The following is a 27,923-nucleotide window of genomic DNA, read 5'->3' on the forward strand; positions in this document are numbered from 1 at the left end:
GTGTGTCTCAAAATGCCCCCAGAGATGCGAGGGGGGATTTCCATCATGTTTTGCACCCCACTATTGGTTTAATGGGTCAACTATAGTGGGAACTAAGAACTGGATTTATTAAACTGAAGCTTGCATGTTACATAAACGAAAACCTATCCAGAGGTAGCTGTGTTGGCCATATAGCAAAGTACAATAACACCCCAAATCCACAAAATAGCGATACCTTTATGGGGGCAACTAAATGCATAAAATATATCTTGCAAGCTTTCAAAGCTCCACTGGCTTCATCATGCAAAGCTGTTAAAATAATACAGGAGAAAAATTGACATTGTTAGTCATATATTTTATGCATTTTAGCTGACCCAATAAAAGTATCACTTTTGTAGATTTTGGATGTTATGTTACATATATGTTTCACACGTATTATTTCAGTGTTGCTTGCAGACAACATTCCTTAAAATAAACATTTTAAACACATTAAATGCATACTATACTGGGACAGTCTCCCAACGAAGCAGAGAAAATAGTTTCTAGGAAGCTATATGGATGGTGAACTTTCAGGAAATGGGTAATTAAAGGCTAGAAGTTAGGAACACATGGCCAGTACAGCATTCTTGCATTTTGCAAAATTTACATTTTTAAGAACTTTCACTTTTTCAAAATCTTGTTTTTTAAAATATCTACTGTCCATAAAACCTCTACAACTAGATCTTATCTTCCCCATTGTGTCTGTCATTTTATTTTATAGACTGAAGTATGAACATTCTTGGTTTTTTAATACAGATACCTCAGTTTATGTAAATATAACAGTCTCTTTGTGGAACAGTATGTAGTAGGTTTAGCTAGCATATTTGAAAATTAGTTTAAACTGTTTTCAGCATATAAAGTGATGATGTTTTCAGCATATAAGGTGAACAGATAGGTCGAGAGGATGCCACCTTGCCTGAGCCCTTTGCCAATTGGGAACCATTCTGTTTCTTCAAATTCTGTTCTGACGGAAATTTTTGCTGTACTATGAACTTTATATATTGTAAGGAATGTCTGGTTTCTTTTGAAGAAGTGGAATACGTTCTTGGTTTTGTTTTTTTACAGTAAACTAGAGTGGGCCCTTTGTATACATGGGGGGAATATGTTCCGCCCCCCTGCATTTGGGGAAAAACCCCAGAGCCTCAAGTGCCGCTGACTTCAATGGAAGTGTGCTCCTGTGCATGCCATGAGCACGTGCAAGATGAGCAGTAAAGATAAATCAAGGGATATAAACTCATAGTAGCTGGGACATATTTCTAAGTATACTGAGTCATTTTGAGATGATTAAAATGGATTTTCCCAATATTTAAGTTGCGAGGCTGGTGGGCAGTGAAGGGATATTCCTTTATATAAATGTAAAAAACTAATGGCCACCAAATTATCTCAAATGTGCATCTATGGGCTGAAACTGATAGCCTGTTTGATCCTGTTTGGGCTTGGCTTGGGAGAGTGGCGTTTAGATGTGCCACACCCCAAGCGGGAAAGAAGCCAGATTGACAGATGTTCTGCATCTCTCCCACTTTTGGGGTGTTTCACTTTCCCCAGACCTGGCTTTTTGCAAGGAAAAGCTGGCTCTATGGGGGAAGGGCTGCCTTTTTTCCGCCCCAAAAAGGAACTGATCTTATCTGCTCCTTTTGGGACGGAATCTGGCTGCACTGGGGCCAGGAATCTGTTTGCCCTGGCCCTAATCCAGCCTAAAAAGGGTGTCTCTAAACTGCCCTTTTTGAGATGTCTGTATCTCCCCAAATGCTTTTTTGATTTGATTTGCGAGATTTTACATCTGTGTTTTGCTTCCTTGGATTTCCCACCTGCCCCTGCTTCTCATGTTCTTCAGCTGTTAAATATTTAAACTGACCTTATGCACCATGTACTTAAATGGTATATTGTGAGATATGTATTGATCTGATTACAGTGGAGGCTGTGTTACTGTAACAGTAAAAATGCTCATGCATTTTCCATTCAGCAATACCTGACCAGAATAGATGAACGAGAACATCTGTCCAGCTTGACTTTCATTCTGGCACCTCAGAATCTGCATGCTCCATGTGCTGAGTGATTTGTGTGGTGCTTCTGCTGATAATCACTTAGATCTATAGAACCACAACACAAGTATATTTATACACTTCAAATCAGTTGCCAATTTAAGCTACTGAACTGTAAATAAAGCCGATTATAGTAGCCATGTAGAGTGTTCCTGTGCCAGCATTAAGAAAAGATATACTAGTGCACAGACATTTTATTATGTATTATTTTATTATGTATCTTTTTATAATTATTTTTAACTTGTGTTTTTAAAAACAAAGTTTAGTTTGTGTTTTAACCTTTGTATGATGAATTTTTAGTTGTACTGTATTGTGTTTTTAGAATGTATGTTGCCTTGAATCCCATGCTGGGAGAAAGATGGGAAATAAAATAAATGTAAATTAAAATATGGACTTGTGGAGGTAGATTCCCTACCTCTTTGCATCTCATTGTATGGACAGAAGGCTACACTGGAGCAGAGAAAATGTGCTGCTAATATTGTTTGCCCTTCTAGAATTTTGAGTAAGGTGTATGAAATGAGATATTGCTCTCTTTTCTCCCCTGCGGCATGGGGACAGTCCTGCATTGCTGTTTAGGGGAATATTTGCACTAGCTGTAGTCAGTTGCTTTCCTTCTAGGTTGAAGCCAAGAAATATGTGGCCTGCAGACTGCAGGTGTCCCCAACTCCATTTTGTACTCTCTTGATCTCTCTAAGACCCCAAGACACTGCCCATATTTAATTTGTGTTTGTGTGTGCGCACAGGGAGAAATAACGCCCTTTAAATGATCCAAAATGCTTCCTGGAACAGCATAATGTGCACAATCCCCCCCTTCTTGATCTTCCATAAGCCCTCCAAAAATTGCTGAAAATTGTCCCGAACCAACCTGATTTAACCAAGATTTTAAAATATTATCACCCAATTTTCAGCAAAAATGTGATAGCATAGCCTGCTATAGGGAGAAAAGTTGACTCCCACCTCTGTTGCTGTTGTGCATCCCTCTTCAAGACAGAAATGCTTAATTGAGTAATAGCCTTATGAGATATGAACCACAGTATTTTGTGTATGTTTTTATATATATATATATATATAAAAATAAAAAAAATTGTGTTTTCTTCCAGCACAAAATTCATTGAAGGGACAGTGGTGCAGTTGCTTGAAGAAGATGACTCTGTAGTTGGAATTGTGTATAAAGACAAGGAAACTGGAGACACAAAGGTGAGGCTCATGATTTTCTGGACAGCTGTTTAAATATTATAGTTTTTCTGATGTAGTCAGTCTTGTGCCAAATTAAGGCATGACTTTGTTAGTATAACCAAATGGTGATTAACTTCATAATTCCTCCATAATTGTATGTTTAAAATGTTATGCTGTAGAATAGGCACAGATATTCTAGGTTTGTGTGAGTGAATTGTACAATATTATGGGTGAAATGACTGCCCCAAAGGGAAGCTGCCCCTGAGAAAGCAGGATTGGGCTGTGGCAACCACACACTGCAGCCCCAATCCGCCTTTTTTCCAGCCCAAAAAGAAGCAGCAAATAGCTGCTCCTTTTTGTGTCAGCAAAAAGCTGGCTTTTCCGGCCCGCCACGGATAGAAGCCAGCTTTCAGCGCCTGGAAGCCGGCCCACATGTGGGCTGCCGGGCAGCCTTAAGCTCGCTTCCAGGTGGCTTCAGAGCATGCGGCATCAAAACTCCACATTCTGAAGCCACCTGGACGACGGCGCAAAGGGGTGGTCTGTTTTGCCCCTTGGGTATTGATGTTGAAAGAAATGGAAAAGAAAAAGGATTGAATTGCCACTGTATCTTCAGCTATCTCAAGAGTTTGCTTCTCTGTGATGCCTGAGAACTTGAGAGAAAAAGAGAGCAGCATTCTTGGGTGGGATAGCCCCTCAGTATACAGTATGCATGGGAGCTATTGTATGAGAAGGTGTAGAGAGCTAAGAAACATTTGATTTAGAATAAATGAGTCAAAACTAAGTTTTCTGCAAATATTCATAGATTTTCTTTTCTCACTCACGTATCATCTCTCGGAACATGCTGCCTAATTATTGTTCTTTATTAATTTGTTTTATTCAGCTGTTTCACTTTTCACAAGTTCCTCAAGGATATCTGTGGTCAAAAGTTACGCTGCAATGAAAGACAATGTACATTTCTCCATATTTCTGATATTAGCCTGCTATATGAATCAGTTGTTAGTTTTATCTGTTTATCTGTATAGTTGCATGAAGTGTACACTTAGGAGAATAGTTATTAGCTTGCCAAATGAGCATACCATTTCTAAAGTATCAGATGTGTACCTTTTATAATTACTGACTCATCTTCAAATTAATTAAAACATCTTTCATAACAGCGCTAATTAGTCCTGTCATTATAAAAGTTATGCATTAATTTTCCAGAATATGTCTCAATTTCTCAACTTGTTGTTTCATCACATTTAGGGTTAAGAATGTACTTAAATGAAATGATTTGCTTTTGCAAGAGAACCACATAGCCTCTCTTCCGTAAAAAGTAATACAGTATTCTGTTTATTGTTCCAGTCTGACTTAATGCAAAATTTGATTTTGCATTAGACATCAAACAGTAAACATTTGACTGAAATATGTAGAATTCTCTGTCTTTCAGCAAGCAGGGGTAGAAACTTCAGGTTTCAGAGAAGACTGAAAACAGAAGGTGGGAGGCTTTGAATATCAAATACAATATGAATATATGGTAGCAGATATCAGTCCAATCCCACACTTGTGTAGGAACTACATATGTTTTAACTGATTGGTATGCAAACTCTGGTTATGGTTGTGCATGTACTGAGTACATCAGGTTGTCAACATCCACATGTTAGACTGATATGTTGTTGGGACCAGCAAATGGTATGAACTGGGGCATTAGAATCACATTACTGAGAGTACAGGAAAGTAACATACTTTTCTTGTTAAAGAGACCATGATAAAGGGTTGCTCAGAAATTCCTCAAAACATAGTTTTGATACATAGTCAAACTTTTGAAATGATGTAGAAAACTTTGGTGGATGTGGACTATTTTCAGGAGAGACTGTGTGGCACTGTTTCACATTATTTATTTCTTTTTGTTCTAATGCTTTTGTGTTGTAGGAGCTTCATGCACCCCTTACAGTTGTGGCTGATGGTCTTTTTTCCAAATTTAGGAAAAATTTCATCTCTAGTAAAGTTAAAGTTCCGTCTCATTTTGTAGGATGCATTTTGAAGGTAAGCATTCCCTAAAAAGCCAATTTATCTAAAAGGCAATTAACTGTCTTTATCCATTTTAGAGACTTAAAGCAGATAATCACAATGACTATTTTAGAATGGTCCCAGTTAAGGTGATAATGTTACTGTCATCCCTGTAGAATTTTAAATACTCTTATGATACTTATTCATCCTCACAACAGTCACACAGTCACTGTTGCTTCCATTGTACAAATAGGGAAATGAGCTATTGTGCCAGTATTTCACAGAAAGCTGCTCGATGAATTGATGGCAATATATTGGGAAAAGGCAGTCATAAAGAATCTTTGATTTTTCCCTCTTCTTTTTTACAAAGAATTCACCTCAATTTAAAACCAACCATGCTGAACTTGTTTTGGGAAATCCTAGTCCAGTACTTGTCTACCAGATTTCTTCCAATGAAACCAGAGTCCTTGTTGATATTCGAGGTGAAATGCCAAAGAACCTTAAGGAATATATGGCTGAAAAAATTTATCCCCAGCTACCAGGTAAGACTATGTCTATTGACTGGCAGTACTGTGGTAAGAATTAGGTGCTAGATTTGTGCATGTTTGTGCTTCCAAACTTGTGAGGTAGAGCACACTGCCAAGGACTCTTCCTCGGTGATAGACTGCCACTACTCATATTTTTAATAATTCCTTCCTTAGGAAAATCAAGCTTAAATACTTGGTTGGAGAAGGTTGGGTATCTTGTCATTTTCTGTCTTTAAATAGCAGACTGGTCCATGAGTGAGACTACATTCCAGGTTAGATGCAGACAACCAAACCAACTCCAATTTTCAGTTGAATATATTTGCTAATGAACCAAATACATATGCTCAGAAACACCTAATGCTTTTTATAATAAAATGACCAAACAAAACATTAGCTAACTAAACTTTTCAGAATCTTAGGAATAATTCACCAAAGCAGCTTTCAGTTGGAAGGACAGCTATATCCAATTATTATTATTATTATTATTATTATTATTATTATTATTATTATTATTAAACTTTATTTCTAAAGCGCTGTAATTATACACAGCGCTGTACAAAGTCGGTAAAATTAAAGAGTATATAAAAGCCTGCCCAAGGCGTACATCCAATCAGAAACAGGATTTGTTAGACCTTGGCCAGCTTCGTGGGACTCCAGATAGCTTGTTGGAGGAACTGTGGAATGAAACTTGTAAAGGTTTCCATAATGACCTAATTTGATGAGAGACTGGGAGAATTTTAATTCAGTACCAACCAAGGAACATCCCCCGACCCAGAGTGGGGAGCAGCAGTAGGGAAGCAGTGTTTAATTCTTTTTGCCTCATGCCATTTTCTTATGTAAATCCCCCCCATCCCCACTCTGGCTACTATTTTCTCTGTGCATGTGCCATCAAGTTGCCTGTTGACTGTTGGGGAAAAGATACATCTACCTGAATGTCTGAATGCCATCCATGTGTTTGTATGTGAGTTGAGTCAATGCACAGCAGATCAACCATGGTGTAGGCTAGAGGCTTGTCTCTTTTTAACAGTCTACTCGTGGAAGAGCCCCAGCTTTTCCTGGAACAAAGAAACCACTGCTTGTGGGAAGCAAATGTTACCAATCAATATCATTCTGACTTAGAACATCTTCCAGTAAAAAATAACACTCACATGTGAAGCATGAAAATAGTTAAAGCCTGGAGCTTGAAAATAAACTGAGATGCATGTACAGAGAGAGTCAAAAAGCAGCATTACTTTCTTGTCATAGAAAGGATATTGTGTGCCTGTCGCCAGCTAGTAAACTTTCATATTTCTGGCCCAGATTGTTCCAGTGAAAAGGATAGCTGAGATTTGGAAGAGTGAGGGGAATGGTAAAATATAATCTCTTGCTATCCAAGTACCTTTGTAAGTAGTAATGCAGCCTAATCTTTCCTGTAGCCAATAGTGGGTTTGGAAATGTATTGTCTTCTTTTGAAGCGATTAAGTTGCATGTATATTTTCTAAAAGAAGCATGATTTCACAAGAACATAAGGATATACTCTAGTTCCTCATCCCTTCCTTTCAGTTCTCACAAAGCAATAAAGGCAAAAGTACAATATTCTGATATGCTATTACCTTTGACTGGTTTATTGGTGTTACGTTTTTATGATAATGAGTACCTTCTGATGTGGTTTGTTCCTGAATTTCTTAAAATGCATTTCTTAAGGAGAAATCTTGTGCAACAGCCTGTTGATATATTAGGAAAGTGGCATATTTCTAGTAGAAATGATGTGTGACTTGCTGATGTGTGACTTCCCTCTCAGTTTTGGGGGCCCAGTGAGCACCTCTGGGTGTCTAGCAGTCAGCCAAAAGGAAGTGGGATGGTTTTGAGCAGTTTCATCTGGGGTCCTCTTTAGAAGTAGTGAGAAACATTTCTTTTATTGTATATGCTTTGATGTACTGCCCTTTGGTAGAAAGAGCACTATAAATACATGTTGTTCTTGTTATTGTTGTTGCTACTGTGATTTGGGAGAACTCTCATTTAGGTTGATTAAATATGTTCACCAGATGTTTATGTGTATTCTTGTTTCTGTGTAATAACTGTTACAGGCACACCCTTTTAAAATCCTGGACAGCCTTACTTTCAATATTCTGTGATACTCCTTAAAGTATCTATCATAACTATTATGGTGTATTTTACTTTTTGTAGAGAGACAATAACCTGTAAGGAAAGAGAGCCAACTAAATGGTCTAAGGTAATATTGCTCCAGTGACCCATCTCTGGTTTATCAGAGATATGGGGATGAGCCACCAAGTCATCTTTCATCTCCCATGTAATTTGTGGTTCATTGTGATTCTGGGTCAGGGGTGGGCAAAGTGTGTCCCTCCAGATGGTGCTGGATTGTTGTTTCTAGTATTCTTCATTATTGGCTATACTGGCTTGAGTTTATCAGAACTGCAGTCTACCATGCCTGTTCAAGGTGGTTTATCTTCTTAGTCTTGATCAAAATAAAATCAGTTTGGAAATAACTGTGATACTGTTTTGTTTTGTTGTTTTGTCATTTTTGCAGAACATCTGCAGGAACCTTTCCTAATAGCTGTACAGAATGATCGTTTGAGGACCATGCCTGCAAGCTTCTTGCCTCCTTCTCCTGTAAACAAAGCAGGTCTGTGAGCAGAAAACCCCCTGTAAAATTTGGAGACATAAGGACAAGCTTATCCAAGGGTTTAGCCATACCCAGTGGGACTTTTGATTTCTTTTTCTTCGAAGAGCAGAAAATACTGTGCTTCCCATGCCATAACACAGACTTCTTTTGAAAGACTTCTCTGTTTCAAAGAGGATGGCCGTGTGTGTGAAAGATAGAAAACCAGATATCTCGTATGTGTGCAGATTTGCTTGTGTAGTTCTTTGGATCTCAGCCAAAGATGTTGTTGTATTTCTCATATACTGTAGTTGAGTAATTTCCTTCTAAAATCAATTAGATCTTCTCTCACTTTCTGTTGTCTAGAAACCATATGATTTAAACGTATCACTTATTCTGATGCATATTGCAATTAATATCTAGAATGTGATGAGTGTTGACATTTTATTAACATTTCTTTGTTTAACAATTAACAAAACTTCTTAGGAAGTCCAGGGTGGGGCATGGAGAGAGGACCTCATAAAAATTTGTGTAGCAAGCCTAATTTTTTGACAGTTTTATCTGTACATGAGAAGTGTCATTTTTCAGAAAATGACAAATAAAGATGACATTTAGATGTTTCTTGAAGGGTATTCAGTGCTCATTTTGACAGGTAAATTTGAATATTAATTCCAATTTAATATTAATCAGAATATTAATCAGACTTACCTTGAGCTTCCTGAATCAGGATAAAAAAGATTATACAGAGTTAGTCATGGGATACTTTCTGATCCCAGTGAGAATAAATGTTGTGGACAGTAGGGTCAGTTTAGGATTATGGTTACGATCAGAGGTAGAGCTAGGGCTTTATGTACATTTCTTGTATATCCTGTTGTTGTTGTATGCCTTCAAATTGTTTCTGATTTACGGAGACCCTAATGTGAACCTATAATTGAGTTTTATTGGCAAGATTTGTTCAGAAGAGGTTTGCCTTTACCTTCCTCTGATGAGTATATCCTGATCCCATTGAAAATTCCATTGTTTTGACAAGGGGACAATGTTTTGACAACTGCCAGAGTTAATTTTATATCACTTCTGTCCAGGAACTGCTGGTGGATTGCTGCTATAGGGTGAATAAAGCAACTCTTGATTTTACAACTGCTCCCCTTTTAACTGTTCTGGGTCGAATGGGGTATTCTGCCAGTCCTGTACCATATTTTGGCACCAACTCAGAGCAGCTATAGGAGGAGCGGTAGTTAAATCACGGGTGAATTCATTGCTCTTATAGTGGTGACTTGATTGCCTGCCTCTTCTGTTTCTCTCCATGTTTACTGAGAAATGGCATGAGGCTTCTGTGGGATTAAAAATGCTGTACTGATTAATGAGTATTAATAAATACAGTGGACCCTCCATATTCGCTGGGGTTAGGGACACAGGATCTCTCTCAAAAAAAAAAAAAATGGAAAAAACACAAATAAAAACACCACTATTTTTTTAAACAGAGAACAGCTTTCTAGGAATCTGTAGATCCTCCAATGCAACTGTGTGGTCAACATCCAGCAGAAGTGCCAAGAGAAGTGTTTTCTTTTGGAATCTCTAGGCCCTCCAGTGTGACTCTATAGTCAACTTCTCCCATATGTTGAACACAGAGTTGCACTGGAGAACCTAGAAATTCCTAGAGAGGACATATTAATTAAATCCTTGAATAATCATATTCACAAAAGTCCATGCTGGAAATGCGGAGGGCCACCTGTATATACACATGCAGAACTGAAACATATGAGGGTTTACAAATACATACATATTACAGAAACAGGCACCATGCTATACACCCCTCCTCTCCATACCCTTTGGTAATTGTGCCCAAGTAGTTAGGGATTTGTAAGCTAACTTTCAGCTGTTTCTTTGTGATTGGAATTAGAGTTAATTGTGGCTGATTCTTTCCTTTTTAGGAGTGCTTCTCCTGGGAGATGCTTACAACATGAGGCATCCCCTAACAGGTGGAGGAATGAGTGTTGTTTTGAATGACATCAAGATATGGAGGCATTTGTTGCAGGCTGTTCCAGATCTTTATGAGGACTCTGCTCTTCTGCAGGTAAGACAGGATTCTGGCTTTACCTCTCAACTCTTTGATATTTTGGCTCCCTTTTCAGGTTGGGTTTATTTTTACATTGCTTTAGGCAGCTGCTTTTTCGTTTATTTTTATTTGAAATTTATTAATTGCCCTTCAACGAAAAGAATTCCAAAATGCTGTACGTTAATTTAAAAAAACCCAATAGAGAGGGGGGGAAAGGGAAGAACAGTATTTTTCAATATATGGGCACTGAGAGTTGCTCTCCTGCCTCTCTTGTTGAGGTGGGAGTCTACATAGGCAGATGTAGGATTTGGCAATTGGAATGAATTAGTTCTAAAAGACCAGCTAAGCATAATTTGTTTTCTTGTTTTGATGGCACCAGCAGAAATGTGGGTAAAGAATCTCATAGTTAGTTCTCTCAGTATCATGGAGTCCTGATCTGTGGCAATTTTGTGAGGTCCATGCTGTCATTTAGCAAAGTCTAGGAAAGTTTTCTTGTTTTTGCTTGTGTATGTATTCCTACAGTTACCATTGTTTTGTGTTCCTTGTGTTCTTTCTATTCCTCTTTCCCTTGTAAATATATAATTATACTAAATCCAGCCCTTAACTATTTGAAGTATTGCTGCTGTTTGTTGGTTCCTGGCCTGACACTCTGGGAACTTAGAGTGGAGGATTTTGCCCCTTACTATCCATGGATGTCCATCCTATAAGTTCTGGGGTTCTCCTCTCACAGGGTGAGCAGCCAAGATAGAAAATATGTGTGATAAAAAGAATAAAGATCATGTGTGATAAAAAAAAGACTGCTATTGAGTTTTTCTCGGTCTGTGGCCACCCTTCAAATGGGTTTCTTTTGGGGTCTGCCTCTGTGCAAACAGATACAGTATGCAGAAGTGGTTTGGAAAGTCATGATTAGGCCTTGACAAGTCCATTATCTGCACAGTTCCAAATTCCAAAATGCTGTACAATAATTTTTAAAATCCAGTAGAAAAAAAGGACACACTTGTGGAAAGAGACAGCAGTAGCAGGCACAGAAAGAGAGAAGTACAAAAGGGCTGCTGGCTCAAAATCATGGAATAGGCAGTTGCTCACACTCTTCCCAGCATACCTTGCCTCCAAGAACACCCAATGTTCCTCAAAGCCTGTGCTTTGGAGGAATAGGTCGCTCAGAACCACTAGCCATCTCCTCCCATCCCAGGTTCCAGTGATAATTTCCCCTTCCTTCCTTTGCTGTGCGCTTTTCCATCTGGCTGCCACTGCCTTAACCTCTGCTGTGATACTAATGGTTTCATACTTAGCATTTTAGCCTCCCAGCATTCATAGGCAACTCATTTACAAGTTTTTTCAGTCTTTTAGCAAATAGCACGCGCGCGCGTGCACACACACTGTTTCAGTGCAGATGGTGAGATTCAGATTTACTCCAAAATCACTTCAAGCACATTTTATTAACTTTGATTAAAGACTGTTGAACAAATTCATATGAAACCTCTGTGCTGCAGCTTCCATAAATTGTCCATAAAAACAGCATGATTTTGGGTAACATGGGAGGGTGGTGCTGGAGAAAAATGTGTTTTCTCTAAAAGGAATAATCCAGAACCTGAGCCAGGTTCTGTTTGCAACCTACTATGCTCGTTGCAGCCACCTGTTCTGTTTGCCTATTTTCTAAGCTGTGTTTATGTGTGTGTTCCTAAGAAGAGATTAATTTTGTCTTTAAACCATGCTTCGGTCAGAAGCACATCCATCTAGAGCAGACAGGAAAGGAGGATGTCTGGGATTGATAGAAGGAAAGATTAACATTTAGGCAGTTGTGTTTGCTTAATGTAGTCCTTGTTTTATGTTTTTCCCCCCTTTCCAAGCTCCTGTAAAGGGGATCAGCAAGATAGGGCCAGTCTATGGGGCAAAATAAAAATCAAGTGCAACAGGTGCTGAGCCTTGTATGACTGTGTATGTCTTGCAAGCAGCCTTCTCACACATTCTATGCTTTTTCCCTTTTGCAACAAATTACCTAAATGTTAATCTTTCCTTCTATCAATCCCAGAACCATGAATTTGCTTAACTCTAAATGCTGCTACAGTACTTCGGAATGTAGGCCAATGCAGTTTGTACAGACTCTATGACCTCACATCTTTTTTCCTGTTAAGAAGTATGCCCTTTTATATTATTTTTCTCCAATGGGGGATGAATAATAATAAATAAAACTTATAACTTTATATCCCGCTCTTGTACCATAAGGCAGTCAGAGCAGATACACCATACAATATCTGAGTGCATACAATAATACTAAAATGTAGTCCCACTAATCAAGTTTTAATATTTGTTTTGTGTTTGTTCTGTGTGTGTTTGTGAACACACATACATATGCAGGCTTCTGATGGCATACAGTATATAGGTTAACTGAGTCCCTATTTGGAACTCAACTGTAATATTCACTATTCCCCCATTGTAGTTACCTAAGTAGTTTAATTCTTGTACACCTGAGAGAAGCTCTGGGAACATATGATTTGCTAGAACCAATTTATGGAGACATGCTACTGACAGACGCAGAACTACATCAGCTTATTGCTCAGAATGTCTTCCCGCATCAAAGTTGGGCCACACCTAGTCATCTATTGAGAAATCTAATGGTAGGGCTTGCACCTGTTAATGTTATGAGCATATTATAAATAAAATAGAACCAACACCCAGTATCTGCTATTAGCAACTTACTGTCTGCTCTTGCATGTGTTTGCCAAATTTGACTAGTTGAAGCTACTAGCACTACATAATGATATTTCAGATGCACTGACATTAGTCATGCATTAATGAGCTTTTCATGTTAAAATACCTCCATTTGGGCATTTCCAGCAATTCATGCAGGAGTTCCTGGTGATTTTTGTTCTGTCATGTGTTTATTCATCATGGCCTAAATCCAACTGTCACTCCCATCTAGAGCAGAAAACATGGATATGTTCCATTGATTCCATGGCTCTGCCCATATGAACCTGCAAGAGCCTTAGGATCTGTATGAGAAGGCTTTCTCCCGTTCGCATCAAGATCACAGGCTCACCTGATGAGGACACGAGAGAGTCTTCTCGATGGTTGCTCCTACCCTCTGGAATGCCCTTCCTTGGGAGGCTAGGCTGGCTCCCTCCCTGCTGGCCTTTCACCACCAAGTAAAAAACATGTTTATGCCGGCAGGCTTTCTGTACATAATGCATAGCAGGGTGGTTTTATGGAGCAGGTGGGTTTTTAGTCTGTTTGTATCATGAGTATATTTGATGTGATTTCATATTGTGTATTTTTATGTGATTTTATTTATAGACATTTTAATTGTTTGAATTTTATAATAATTTAAAGCTTTTATCTGTGAGCTGTCTTGGGTCCCTTCGGGGAGAAAGGTGGGATATAATACCGTATTTTCCGGCATATAAGGCAACTCTTTAGGTCTGCCTTCTGTGCCGGATTTTGACCCCAGAGACAGGTGAATGTCATAGCCATCTCTCTGTCTCTGGGGTCCTTGCTGGGTCCTCTCCCAGCCAGCAGGCACTCACGCTGGCTGGAGGGGGGTCTCTCTGGAGGCCTGAGGGAGGATCCGTGGCTGGGCTCTTGCGCCGCCATTGTTTCTCCAAAAGGTGGCAAGGAAGTGGCTCCCGAGCCGGCCGGGCTGGGGAAAAGAGCCAGCCCCTTAATTCTTGCTGCTGCCACCACCGCCCAAGATACTCTGATCTTCCAGCGGCTTCAGAAGTCTGCCACAGAAGCCGCTGGAGGATCGGAGTATTTTGGGTGGCGGCGGCAGCAGTGAGAATTAAGGGGCCGGCTTTTTTCCTCAGCCCGGCCGGCTCTGGAGCTGCTTTCCTGCGGCCTTTTAGAGCAACAATGGCGGAAAGAAAGCCCAGCCGCGGATCCTCTCTCAGGCCTCCAGAGAGGCCCCCTCCAGCTGGCGCAAGACCCCCTCATAGGAGGCCAGGGGTGCGGCCGGCGGGTGACTTGGGGGTCGTCTTATACCCCCAGTCGCCATATACGCCGGAAAATATGGTAATAATAATAATAGGATTTATATAAATGAAATAAATAAATAAATAGTTGGGACTAAATGGATTTAGGTCCATAGGTCCATAGGTCTATCTCAAGGTAGCCAACTTTCTGCTAAATCAGTGGTTCTCAACCTTCCTAATGCAGCAACCCTTTAATACAGTGTAGACAACAATTAGGTTAGATGTACCAATCGTCTGATCCAGTGTCATGTTTCTATGGATGTAGTGTGGCTAATTGATGGGATGAATCATCTCATGGGCCAGCCCTTGTTGAAACCTTTTCTCATAGCACATTTCTTTGTTACTTGGGAGTGCTGGTAATTTGCTGAACCATATTAAAACATAATGATCTGGTGGAACCTTTCAGATAGCAATGGTTTATTGTATCTTAATGCCAGAAACTGACTGCTTATCTTTTGCAGGCCAAAAGTACTTTTTACTGGACACGAAGAAAATCCCACTCCTTTGTGGTGAATGTTCTTGCACAGGCTCTTTATGAATTATTTGCTGCAACAGATGGTAAGTGTGTTGCCCAAAAATGCATTTTCGTAAGCATAGTTTGTTAGTGTGTTTAAAGTGTTTTTCTATCACTTCTCAACCCACCAGAGTACCTGAGGTGATAGACAATAGATGAAAAATCACTCCTTAGAAATCATTTTAAGACTATAGACAGTTAAAACAGCCAGAGCAGCTGCCCCTGAGTGTAACAACAGAGTCTTAACTGCCTCCTGGAAACTTAAACATAATGGAGCCAGTGTGACTTTTATTAGGAAGGAGTTCTGTATTTTGGGTACCTCCAGTTTGCTATTGTGAGTTTGCCTTAGCCCACAAATATCAGTCTGGTTTAAGTGGTGCAAGGTCAACTGGTGTGACAGAATCCTATCCACCAACTACATGTTGCTTTAGTTGTACCCTGATGGGTATATGACTTGATCTTTAGAACTAGGATGCTCTTTTTGATTGCTGTGGGAATGCTGTCAAAAGCAGTGTTCCTTTGGTGTGATTTCCACATCCAATTGGTAGAATAATTTACTAGGGGGATAGGTGTCATTATGTGGGAAGTCCTCATGCCCTAGTTCATCTGTTTAGAGACTGCTGGCAGGATAATAATACACTCTTTTTGTTTGATGGCAACCAAATACACAGTATTCATTGTAAATATTATAGACATTTGGGTTACGTTGCCCTACATGATGCAAGATCACTCTTCATTTCTTTGCTTGGCTTCTTTGTAAAGGGGTGTCCCATTTCATTTGTTTGGCAGATTCTTTGCATCAGTTAAGGAGAGCCTGCTTCCTTTACTTCAAGCTGGGTGGCGAGTGTGTCTCTGGTCCAATTGGATTACTTTCAGTGTAAGTTGGAGAAACATCTACAATTTTTTTCAAGTTGTTGTTAGGAATAGGCAATAGTTAACTTGGCTCAAATTTCCCTTTTTGAGTGTGGAACCCAAGTGACCTTCAGTGAGCCCATTTAATTAGTGTAGAGTAGAGGGCAGTAGGCGTCAAGCTCAGGGAATGCTTCAAAGTATGTTTCTTAGGTTATTAATATAAGTGAGCCAAACCATTTGCCAGACTTTCAAAAATGTTTTGAAGTTACATATCATTACTTAGGAACATAAGAAGGCACCTCATACTAGCTCAGAATAATTATCCATATTGTCTGATGGCTGATGGCCCCCATGTCAGTGGGACTGCATTTCTACTCTTAAGTTCAGCCCAAACCTTAAAAGATCTGTCCAAAATGCTCAACCCATTTGGGGGATGTACCCTGGATAACTCCTTAAGGTTCAGATTAAAATCTGGAGTGGATTTGTTGCTCTACTGACATAGAGAATATCATATGTCCCAGCTTTTTGTCCTCTGATGCCTGTGGTGGAGGCTGTCCTGGGCCTTAGTCATAGAAAGATCTTTCACATGTGTGAAATCGAAGGCTTTCATCGCTGACATCCAAATTTTTTGTGGGTTTTTCAGGCTATGTGGCCATGTTCTAGAAGAGTTTATTCCTGACGTTTCACCAGCATCTGTGGCTGGCATCTTCAGAGAATGCTGACCTGGAAAAGAGAGAGAGAGAGAGAGAGAGAGTGTGTACACACACACACACATACACACACACTGTGTGACGCTGAGTAAGGAGGAGTGATTCCCATGTTAATCTTTGTATTGGTTTGTTGTTGATGGCAGGGCCTCAGGTTGGGAGGATATGCAAAAGAGAATTAGTATCTGCTAATTGGTGATCATTGTCTGCTGGAAAAGCTCCTGACCCTGGGTGATTTCTCATTTGCATTTGTTGAGTGCTGATTTTGCTATTTTGTAGGACTGGTAGCCAAAATTTGTTTACTTTAAGGGTTTCTTATTTCCTGTTGAAATTGTCCAAGTGTTTGTAGATTTCAATAGCTTCCCTGTGCATTCTGACATGATAGTTATTGGCATGGTCCAGAATTTTGGTGTTTTCAAACAGCATTTTGTGCTCAGGATGGTTTATAATGTGCTCTGCTACTGCTGATTTTTCTGGGTGACCCAGCCTGCAGTGTCTCTTATGTTCCTTGATTTGTGTTTGGACACTGTGTTTGGTGGTCCCTATGTAGACTTATCTGCAGCTGCATGGTATGTGGTAAACTCCTGTGGCTGTGAGAGAGTCTCTCCTGCCCTTCACTGAGCGTAGCATTTGCTGGATTTTCTTGGTTTGTTTGTAAAACATTTGGAGGTTGTGTTTCCTCACCACAGACCCAGAAGAGTGAAGACAAGCAACCACCCAAAGGGAAGGTATTTTTACCATACATCAAAGGGGTCACAGACAGAATAGGGAAATTTCAGCTGCGGACAAGTCTACATAGGGACCAAATTCTGACACTGAAATTCTGAACCATGCCAACAGCTATCAGGTCAGAATGCACAGGGAAGTCATTGAAATTCACAAACACTTGGACAATTTCAACAGAAAAGAAGAAACCCTTAAAGTAAAGGAAGTTTGGCTTCCAGTTCTGCAAAATAGCAAAATCAGCACTCAGAAAATTCATATGAGAAACCACCCAGGGACAGGAGCTTTCCCAGCAGACAATAATCACCAGTTAGCAGACACTAATCCTCTTTTGCATATCCTCACAACCTGAGGCCCTGCCATCAACAACAGAACAATACACAGATTAACACGGGAATCACTTCTCCTTACACAGGGTCACACAGTATATAAGAACCCACTCTCTTCCAGGTCAGCATTCCCTGAAGATGCCAGCCACAGATGCAGGTGAAACATCAGGAATAAACTCTTCTAGAACATGGCCACATAGCCCGAAAAACCCACAAAAAACCATGTTTTTCACATCATTTGCTATGTCTTCTTTTTTAACTGGAAATAGCAGAGATTGAATCTGAGACCTCTGCATTTAAAATATTTGCCCTTAAATACTGAGTGGTGGTCTCCCCTATTAAAGCACCTAAACTAGAACAGCTGGTGCAGAAAGAAGTGATGAGTAAGAAGATCTATCTTACCAGGGTTAGTCCATGCCTTCTACAGGAACATTTAGAGCAGGGGTGGGAGGAAAGGGACAGTTTTCACCCCTGCACTTTTCTGTAGCCGGCATGTGCCTGATATGACTGGAAGCAACATTGTATCACTTCCAGTGTTTATATCAGCAATTTTTTGCCCTCCCCACCACCACTACCTTTAGGGGGCATTTGGGGTACTTAGGAGTAGGGTGGTCTTGGAGGAGAAGACTGTGTTTTTTTTGCAGTGGTTATGCAGAGAGCATGGGTTATGAATTTGGGTGGGGTGTATGGGGACTTTGGGGCTCAATGGCCACAGGGCTCACTTTGTCTGTTCCCTGTTTAGAAAGAAAAAGGCACAAAATCTAGGGCTGCATTTCAAAAGACGTTGTTGCCTAGAAATTTCAGTGGATGGCTGTCTTGTAATTTCTAATAGTGTGCTAATGGTGGGGTCATATTTCTCACTTTTTCTCCCTCCTCTCTCAATTCTTTCCTACAGCCTGTCACCTAAGCCTATTGTTCTGATAGGCCACTTCTTTGCCGTCGCCCTCTATGCTGTTTATTTCTGCTTCAAATCAGAATCCTGGATCACCAAGCCGCGTGCGGTTTTCAGTAGCCTTGCTGTGCTGTACAGGGCGTGCTCAGTCATATTCCCACTCATATATTCTGAAATGAAGTACCTCGTCTATTAAACCGGAAGAAACAAATCTACAGGATGAGGAACAGCATTAGACTCTTTGCTGCTTCCCTTCTGGATATGAAATGGTTTTGTCCTATCTCTTTGTTTTTTAAAAAAAGATCAGACTCTTTGAGAAAAAAACCCAGTGTGGCTTTATTTTGTGACTTGAAGTTGTATATCTTTATACAGAGAAATTAGGTGTGGACAAGGGATTTCCTTGTCGTTGGTGATGCCTGGTATACAGGCTGGTGTATAATCCTTACAAGAAATGAATGGACATCTGTGTAAAGACGGCCCTGTTCTATAGGAGAGAGTGGGAGGTAGTGCAGGGTCCTTTCTGAAGAGGAATCCCCAGAATAAGTTGCTAATAACAATATTTTTTTCTGGTAGTATCAAGCCATCTCTCATTTCATTGGGGCCAGGGGCTAGATGTTAAATTAAGCTCTGTTGCAGGGGAGACTGTGCCAGTATAGAATAGAATATATCTGTGGAGGATTGGTTTAGTTCTCACTGAGATGGTAAATTTGTCTCTCAGATCTTGGCAAGGTTCATTTTTGGACTCCCATCTTCTGGACCCAACATTGTTTCTGTGCTGTACTGTTTATGGCTGCAGGTAGGTATTGGTATGATTGAATGCTGTTCTATACACCTAACCAAATCAGAAATATGCCTTGTTCACCCTGCACATGGAAAACTTAGAATTTTGGGCGAGGGAATAAGCTAGAACCCTTCTCCTTGAAATCTAGTTTTGTGTCGTCAGGGATTATCCATTTTTATATAGAGGACCATTCAATCATGTTTGACCTCACCTGCAGTCTGACCTGGTGCAGCCTATATGCAGGCTTCAAAATCTCACTGAGAACCAGACCGTTGTTTAGGTTTGTTTGATTCTGCAAACAGCCTCAGCTGCATCTACATTCTAGAATTAATGCAGTTTGGCACTGCTTTAACTGCCAAGGCTCAGTGCTATGGAAGTCTGTGATCTGTAGTTTTGTGAGATATTTAGCTTTCTCTAACAGAGCTCTGGTGCCACAACAATCTACAAATCCCAGGATTCCATAGCATGGAGCCATGCCAGATAAAGCAGTGTCAAACAGCTTTAATGCAGCAGCCTTGAATAAACTGAATAATTTTGGTTCAGGCATCCTGCTGGGTCTCTTGCTAGTATTAAGGCAGGAATGGGGAGGCTATGGCAGTTGAGATATTGTTAGATTGGAGCTCCTGTCATCTGTGACTACTGCCTACAATGACAGACAGATGTGAGCTGGAATCCAACAAAATTTGGTAGACCACAGGTTCTTGCTACTGTCTTAAGTGAATGATTGAGCTGTTAGAAATAGATATAGGGTTGACAGGCTGCATACAAGACTGGGTTCCTGTAGCTTCAGTTGTTAACAGATCCTGGATCAGAAAGAAGTACTGCAAAGTTCTGTCAGATAGATGTATGGTGCATCTTCTCCCACAACACCTTTAGCTACACAGCTATTCCCCTGGCTTGTGGAGAGTGGTGTGTGTATGGTGTGAAGAGGCCCAGCACTGCTGTCAGCTAGAAGAACAGGCAGATGTTTCTGTAGTACCCATTAGTTCTCCAGTAAACCGAGTCTACAGCAGCTACAGGGTGATTTGTGTGTGTGTGAGGAAGGAGGCTTGCTATAGCTAGATATGAGGAAACTTGATAGTATCTCTTCTGATCCAGAATCTGTTAAAAATGCAGGAGCTCTATCTCATTTTTCAACTTGGCAACCCTAAATAAGGAGATGAATGTGTGCATGTTATACATGAACAAATATATATATAGGTATGAATTTCTTAGACAAATGAAGTTTTTGAACGAGGTAGATGTTTACAATGACCACTATTAATGATTCAGAAAGATAGCAACTAAGTGTTGATCTTTACAGGATAGCTGGGAGTGCTCCATTAATTATAATAGCTTACAAAACAAAGACAGGGCAGCTCGAACCGTTTAAACATGCAACTGTTACCTGTACATTCCCTTGTTGACATTTTTTTGATGTGAAACTTCCCTTTACTGTTTTCTCAGATAAAATTTAAACCTGTTATGTTTCATTGCAATTCCATGCCTCTTTTTTTACTTTCTGTAGTATGATTATGTGCATTCTTGATTTCAGTGTTTTTGTGGGTGTGAGGAGATGAGGTATGCCATTGAGTGCTTTAGTAGTCGAGAAGGGTTTATTGGGGCAAAAAGGCTGCAGAGGGATTTATAAAGCAGGGATGTGGGCTGGATGGTTCTTCAGGGGGTTAGGTTGATCCTCCCCATTTGATGGAAGCTGCAGCACAAGGACTTTTGGAGAGGTCCATGTTTCCCACTTTTACTAAAACAGTGTTGCTACATATCTTGCTCTAGAACTAGGTGTAGTTCTAGGAATCTCCTTTTTTTTTTTTTGGGTGCCAAACACTGACACGTTACTGCTATAGTATAAGCTTTATCGATGGTAAGCGAATCAGTGTATGGTACACAGCATCCCCTTACAGCTGAACAAATTCTACCCATTTATCCCTTCGCCAGCAGTCAAATCAGATGCCCATCTCTGATATATATGAGGCACCTGGAGTAGGGTACACTTCCCATACAGGCCCAGACTGGTGGAAGATGGGCTTCCAAGGGTTATATAGTGCAGGATAAAAAAAAAAAACAAAACCAAAGTGCAAACATGACACTTCTCCCTGCTGCTATCAGAACTGCGGAAGCAAGTTAGCAACATTAAAAAATTCATTCCCATGTCCGTTCTCTGCCTTCCTGCCTTTTCCCCAGCCTCAAACTGCAAAGCAAATGCAAAAAGTATCCAAATGAGGTCACTAATAAAAGTGAACCTGTTCATGTCACTGGCCAACTCCTGACGTTTGAACATGATGCTAACAAGGACTCCAAAACCCATCTGCCTTGTGGCAGAGGCCCAACTCTCTACTGTATTCAGGTACAGTAAATTTGGGGATTCCTTACCCAGCTCTTAAACTACTTTTCCAGCTCATATAGAGTTTCTTAGAGTGCTAGTTGCTACACTCAAAAGATACCCTTCCCTTCCCTGGGAAGAAGTAATTTTGAGTTCACCCCAGATGAGAAAAAATTATAAACCAGTGGAACATAATGACAGATGCTGCAATTCTACTGTCACTGGAGTATGCCTGTTTAAATATAGTGGGATTTCAATTTAGGTTGTTAGCTGGGTAATATAAAAAAGGATGGTAGGCCAGAGGCATTTTACTCTGCCTGAAAGTAACTTGTGCTACAGATGAATGCAGTGTCTTCTGTGATTTCAGAAATATCTTCTTCAGAAGCTGCACTCCCAGTTCTTTCTGCTACTTCATTTATAGATTACACTGTTCTCACACAATTTAAATAAATAGGCAGCTGTGTGGACCAGCTGGTGCTAAAGCCTGGTCTATTTACACAAAATTGTTGCTAGAGCATAGTACTACACAGCAGGATGTTTTTTGTTACTGGCTTCGTAGGTAGATGGATAGATCGCAGTATTCCTCATGGAGTTTATATGTGCTTGGAATATCATTTGGTTATAATTTCTACCCACCTGCTATACGAAGAGGTATTGTCCAAGAACAGTATTACTGTACTATGTTTGTTCTTCGTTTAGATTAACTGAACATGTCCAGCAGATCCTTTGGTAATATGCAAATAATGTAAAAGCTATAGCTGGTGTGGAGATTGGGAGTCCCCAAACTTTTCATAAATACCCTAAAGGTGCCAGATCCCATCTGCTGTAAACTGTATTTCAGAGGAAAGAATCGGTAAACCACCTCTTGAGAAAACCCTATGAAATTCATGGGGTGGCCATATGTTGACATTGTGAAGCTGAGCGCACACACATTTTCATTATAGATCTTTGGGCACTGCCATCTTGTGGCTAAGGTATTTTTGCATTTAAAAACAGCAACAAAACCCCACAAATGTGGTTACGTTTACATGAACTAAAACACTGCTGGCTGTATTATAAATAGGACCAGCCAAAGGACCTGTGACCAAGCATCATTGTGATATGTGGAGGCAAAAACTAAACTGTCTCCAAGAGTCATAAAATCATTGTTACATGCAACAGTCACATTTGTTTGCCTGCTGCACTGATGTCTCTTAATTTGATAGCTCAGACCAGTCATCTTTTGTTAAACAAAAGTCCCAGAAGCTGAGGGAAATGATCATTAAATAGAATGGATTAAACTGATTAAATAGAACTGATGAAATGAAATCACATCGTCATACCAAATGTTTTCAAAACACTTCCGCTTCAAGGGGTGGTACTCCCAATGACTGAGCTGCTCAGTAGACCAATTCACAAAATGTTTCCTTAACAAGGGCTAGTAGTTTTCTGGCAGTGAAAAGAGAGATTTTGTCCCCTACTCCTTGCTACAGTGCCAGATGATAGAGCCAGTGGGCTCTTTGGCTACTTTGGCATGAAGCTGTAACAACATAAGCTCCTTTGTATATTTTTCCAAGAGGACAACCAGAATGGATATTTGTCATGATCCATGCATTTAACATGACACAACTTTGGGGAACCCTCCTCACCCCATTTCAATCTTGATCCAAGTCCTGAAAAATGAACTGTGATCAAATAATTCGACATTGATTTTAAACAGTTTTAAACAGATTTTGACAATGCCAGAGTTTGTGAATTCTGCCATGCATCAAATGGATGGTTAATCTCTCTCTCTCCAGTGCTGGAGACTCGGGTAGTCATGACCAAATATGGATGCTGGAGAACATTTGTGGCTAAATAAATAGGAAAAATTTCAATTGATTTGGTAGTTTAGGGTTGAGTCCACTGGCATATCCTTAAAGGGAGACTGTTGAAGTTATTTAGAGATGACATTTGTAAGTATTTTAAATATTTACATTGCAAGTTATACATAGGCTTATCGGCTCCTTATACATGAACAGTTATATTCCAGATGTAGTTATACTTCAGAGTAGAGTCACTGAAATCAATGAGAATTTAGGGCATAGCCATACCACAGAATTAAAGCAATTTGATACCATTTGTTCAGAATTTACTCTTCTTAACAACGGTCTCAATTCTGATTAATGACCGGGCCAAGGAATAGAAACTTTAATGATTTTGATGTCTTCTTCAACCACTTTAAACCCTGTGGCCATTTTTGTTTTCTTAACATTCAATGGTAATTCTGCCTTTACACATCCTAAACCTTCAGCAGTAGTTGTTCCAGGTCTTTGGTATTTTACCATGATGCAGGGTAAATGAACACACTTGATGTGTATGAAAATCTGTGAAACAACCCAAGCCTTCTCATTTTAGTATCATATTTATTCCTATACAAAAATGCTATTTTATGTCCACATATTGCTCTCTTAAGAACATAAAGATAAATTTTTGTACATGAAAGATTATGTATAACTTTACGGGTTAAACAGAAATTGCTAGTATCAAGTACTCAACTGGGGAAAATAGCATAATTTTGCAGCAGGGTTAGCTGCAAGAGGTTAGTGTCAATTATGCTATGTTCATGCACCAATATGTATTCTCTGCTAGTCAGAAGTTGTGAAGTGCTAGCTTCTTTCTTGATTTTTATGTTCTCTTTCAACTCTTGTTCCTCTACTTCCAGCTAGGGTCATGGATTCCTTGGGAGTTTAGATAACTGTTCGGAATTCATCAAAAATGAAATTAGGTACATGGGCTTCGACAACCTGAAAGGAAAAAAAAAACACTTCAACTGCAGAATAGTAAAGGGACACAATATGGGTTAAGCCTCTCTTACCAGAAATGCTTGGGACCAGAGGCGTTTTGCATCTTGGACCCTGGTCTAAACACAAAATTCATTTATGTTTCATACACACACATAGCCTAAAGGTAATTTTGAATGTAATATATTCAATAATATTGTGCATGAAACAAGGTTTGTGTACACTGAGCCATCAGGAAAGTGGTCACTGTCACAGCCACCCATGAAAAAAATCTTTGGGTTTTGTAATGTATTGGATTTTGGAATTCTGGATAAGGGAGCCTCAACCTGTGTACGTTTTATACATTAAGCAGCATGAGAAGACTATGTGTTCCATGTTGAATAATGCATGAAAAATGGCCACTCAAATGAGGTAAGATTTTTGACTTAATTCAACTCAGAATATGGACCAGATGAGAATCTTTATTCACAATGGGATGTCTGAGATGCATGAAAGGATCAGCCTCATACTGTTGACCAAACACCTAATACTGCCTGTTCTAGCATTGGCTCTCCAAGTGCTCAAGATGAGGTTTCTCTCAGATTATTAAAGATCCTTTATTAGAGATTAAATGCCAGAAATTGATCATTGGGCTATGTCCTTTCTCCAAACTAAACTAAGGGTAACCAAAAAACATATGTAAAAAGCTTGGATAAGGAGCAGACATTTAATCCAAGAATTCCTATATGCTTTAGAAGTTTGGCCTCTATTGTCTGTGTCACACAAGTAGGCAATACAATGGGGAAGAACACAGTAGGGGACCTTCTTTGGATGATGCCAGTGTAGGTTTTTCATGGCTAGTCAAAACATGGCTTTAACTCATAGCCTTTAAAGCTCTTAACTTGCTTGAATTGTGTAGTATGTTTTTATCTTGTTTAAATTAATCACTGCTTTTAATATGCAATTGTTTAATTTATTTATACTATTTACTCACCCTTCGTGGTAGCTTTGTATAACGAACATAGTCTTCTAAGAAAAGCAGGGCACCCACAACATCTGCTGGCATTTCTGGGACCTTCTGGCTATAGAGAGTCACAAAACCACAACTCTGAATTGGTTAACAACTGCTTATTTAGTTGTGCAAATATTTTGTCAATCTCCAAAAACAGTTCTTTAAAATGGTTGGCCTAAAAAAAAGAAAGCACCTATATGTGTTTAACTGCATTTAGTGGAATGACATTATCAGGAAAATAGGTAGTGTATCTGCACTGATCTCCCCCTCTCCAGCAACATGCAAATCAATGTACTGGGGGGCTACTTCCTTTCAAAGATTTTATTTGTGGGGGTGGTAGCACTGGTAGACATAGTTAGGTGGCAGACTTATTCTCATGATGCAGAATTGCAGCCATGGTGTGTGCTCCAGATGGTTCTGATTACAATTTAGGTCAGCCACAGTCAATATGCCCACATGATCAGGGATTATGTGAGTGACATCCCAAACATCTGGAGGAGACCATGTTCTTGTACAATCCTGCAATTCAGAATGATGGAATGGCCCGTGCTAATGGTAACATCAAGGCAACTTGCAAGTCTGCAAAGACCTTAAGCACTCTTGAGGAAGGGGAAAATAGCTACCTTGTGCACTGTTCCATTGTTGAACGAATAAACTGGCCAATCAGAGCCAGAAACTGCTCAGTGTATCGCGAATGGAACTGTTTCAGCAGAGTGAGTAGTCCGAGCACCAGAGGAGGCCAGTCAATGGGATCTGCTGGCTTCTTGCAAACCATCCCTGAAGGAAAACAAAACAGAACAAATTTTCTCAGCTTGGAAAAGTAACCACTTTGGGAATGACATTTATCTATTTATAGGCAGCAATCTACTGAGATCTAGTGTGGTGTATTAATGTCAATGCTGTACTACAGCCCTAGCAACAGCAATAGCATTTACATTACTGCTTTTTGGTGAACTCAGCACTCTCAAAGTGGTTTACAATCTGTAAGCCAATTGCCTCCAATAAGCTGGGTACTCATTTTACTGACCAACAAAAGGATGGAAGGCTGGGATCAAACTCACAACCTTGTGGCTATAGTACCAGCATTTAACCACTGTGCCATCAGAGCTCCTTTTAAGAGATCAGGGTTTAAATTCCTAACTCACATGGAATCCCACTGGGTGACCCTGGACAAGTAACATTCTCCCAGACTCAGAAAAAGGGAAAGGCAAACCCCCCTGAACAAATCTTGCCAAGAAAACCTTGTGATAGATTTGATGTAGGGTTGTCTTAAGTTGGAAATGACTTGAACAACAGCAAAGCAGTAATCCATTCTTTCCATGGATCCATAGCGGATGGGGATAGAGGAAGGATTTCTTTCTATGTCAACCAAAGCAACATGAAGAAAACCCCACTTTTTTACAGTAAGATGCTGGGCAAAATGAATGTCTTACTGTCTGGCAGTGGTAAGCCTACAAGGTGATTTAAAGGAAGCGTCTACATTAAGGGGTAGGAGGAACTGGCCCCTCATGCACAGGCAAATTTTCTAATAAAATGGTACCATGGGTCTTGGAGAGGCACATGATTCTCCATTTAAATACTAATTTGCCCATCTGTACCTTTATAATACCTCAAATAGCATTTTCAGAAGACTAACAGGGAGAATGGAAATATTAGTGGTACACTCCTGCTTTATGTGAAAGGTCTCGTATGTGCTCTGCCTATTTGCAAAGGAAAAAGAACACAGAAACTAGTATAGTAGATAAGGGGTGATGTCAGTTACAGATTCTGCTTGCCAGCAAAACATCTTCTGATGAATCCCTCTGGCATCAGTTGTCGTCCTATAAGATTTCCTAATGGAAGCAGGGAAGCATCACAAATCTTTGGCATATGGCTTGGTAAGTGATATCATGCAGCTGGTTTGCACTGGGGTCATTTGTGAAAATTGTTCAAGGATGCAGAGGCTGGGGAGGTTAAAGGGGAGTCACAAATAGTGAAGTGGAGGAAGAAGAGACTGGAATGCATGAGGAAGACGGAGGGCAAAGAAGGTCAGTGCCAGGGAAGTACTGGGTCTTCCAGAGCAAGAGACGGGCTGGTTGTTAACTATACTGAATAACACCACTGGGCCCATTGCTGGAATTACTGGCAGTGCCCCAATAAAGTATCACCTGTCAGGCAGCTTAACAATCAATTTCAGTCACCACTATCTGGAATTCTGCAAAGCAACATGGAAGCTATCAATCATGGCAGATCCTGACAGCACACAGCAAACTGCCCAAGATCTGGCCAGTGACTTTGAAATCAACCTCCAACTTTGTGCTCTTTGGATGTTTTGAATTACACTTCCCACAATCTTCAGAAGGTTGGCATTATAATCCAACTTGTCTGGAGGGCCCCAAGATGATGAGAGTTACAGTTCAACACATTTGGGGGAGGCTTTCACAACAAAAGCCTCACAGTTGGTTACAAAGTCTCCTTTGATGTCATGCCAAGACCACTCAGAGCTGTTTGTGCTTGCCTTGTGTTTTCACAATATGCAATTTATTATGCACATTGGCCTACACTGATTTTGCTGGTAGTAAATCCATTTGGTATGGAATAAATGCTATGTCTACAGACATAATAGGGAGAAAGATTGCTTCCTAGATAAGAAACAAAGATAAAAAGCACGGCTGTGAGCAAATATATATATATTTGCTCACAG

The 27,923-nt window shown here is 40.0% G+C and overlaps 2 protein-coding genes across 4 annotated transcripts in view; one reads left to right on the forward strand and one right to left on the reverse strand.

Annotated features, from left to right (window-relative positions):
- SQLE (squalene epoxidase) overlaps positions 1-20,648 on the forward strand; it is a 43,256-nt gene extending 22,608 nt beyond the window's left edge. For all 3 annotated transcript variants that reach the window (XM_042465801.1, XM_042465800.1, XM_042465802.1), the window contains exons 5-12: positions 3,161-3,257; positions 5,145-5,258; positions 5,593-5,764; positions 8,277-8,372; positions 10,280-10,422; positions 14,834-14,930; positions 15,676-15,763; positions 18,393-20,648. In XM_042465801.1, the coding sequence (XP_042321735.1) occupies positions 3,161-3,257; positions 5,145-5,258; positions 5,593-5,764; positions 8,277-8,372; positions 10,280-10,422; positions 14,834-14,930; positions 15,676-15,763; positions 18,393-18,585 (1,000 nt within the window). In that variant the 3' untranslated portion in view covers positions 18,586-20,648. The remainder of the gene's footprint in view (positions 1-3,160; positions 3,258-5,144; positions 5,259-5,592; positions 5,765-8,276; positions 8,373-10,279; positions 10,423-14,833; positions 14,931-15,675; positions 15,764-18,392) is intronic.
- A 3,203-nt stretch (positions 20,649-23,851) lies between these two features.
- The window catches only part of WASHC5 (WASH complex subunit 5), a 76,862-nt gene continuing 72,790 nt past the window's right edge, over positions 23,852-27,923 (reverse strand). Inside the window, 3 exon segments of the mRNA XM_042464467.1 lie at positions 23,852-24,252; positions 25,223-25,310; positions 25,864-26,086. Coding sequence (XP_042320401.1) covers positions 24,196-24,252; positions 25,223-25,310; positions 25,864-26,086 — 368 coding nt within the window. The 3' untranslated portion in view covers positions 23,852-24,195.

Source organism: Sceloporus undulatus, chromosome 4 (assembly GCF_019175285.1).
Source record: "Sceloporus undulatus isolate JIND9_A2432 ecotype Alabama chromosome 4, SceUnd_v1.1, whole genome shotgun sequence".
In the NCBI taxonomy this organism is placed as follows: Eukaryota; Metazoa; Chordata; class Lepidosauria; order Squamata; family Phrynosomatidae; genus Sceloporus; species Sceloporus undulatus.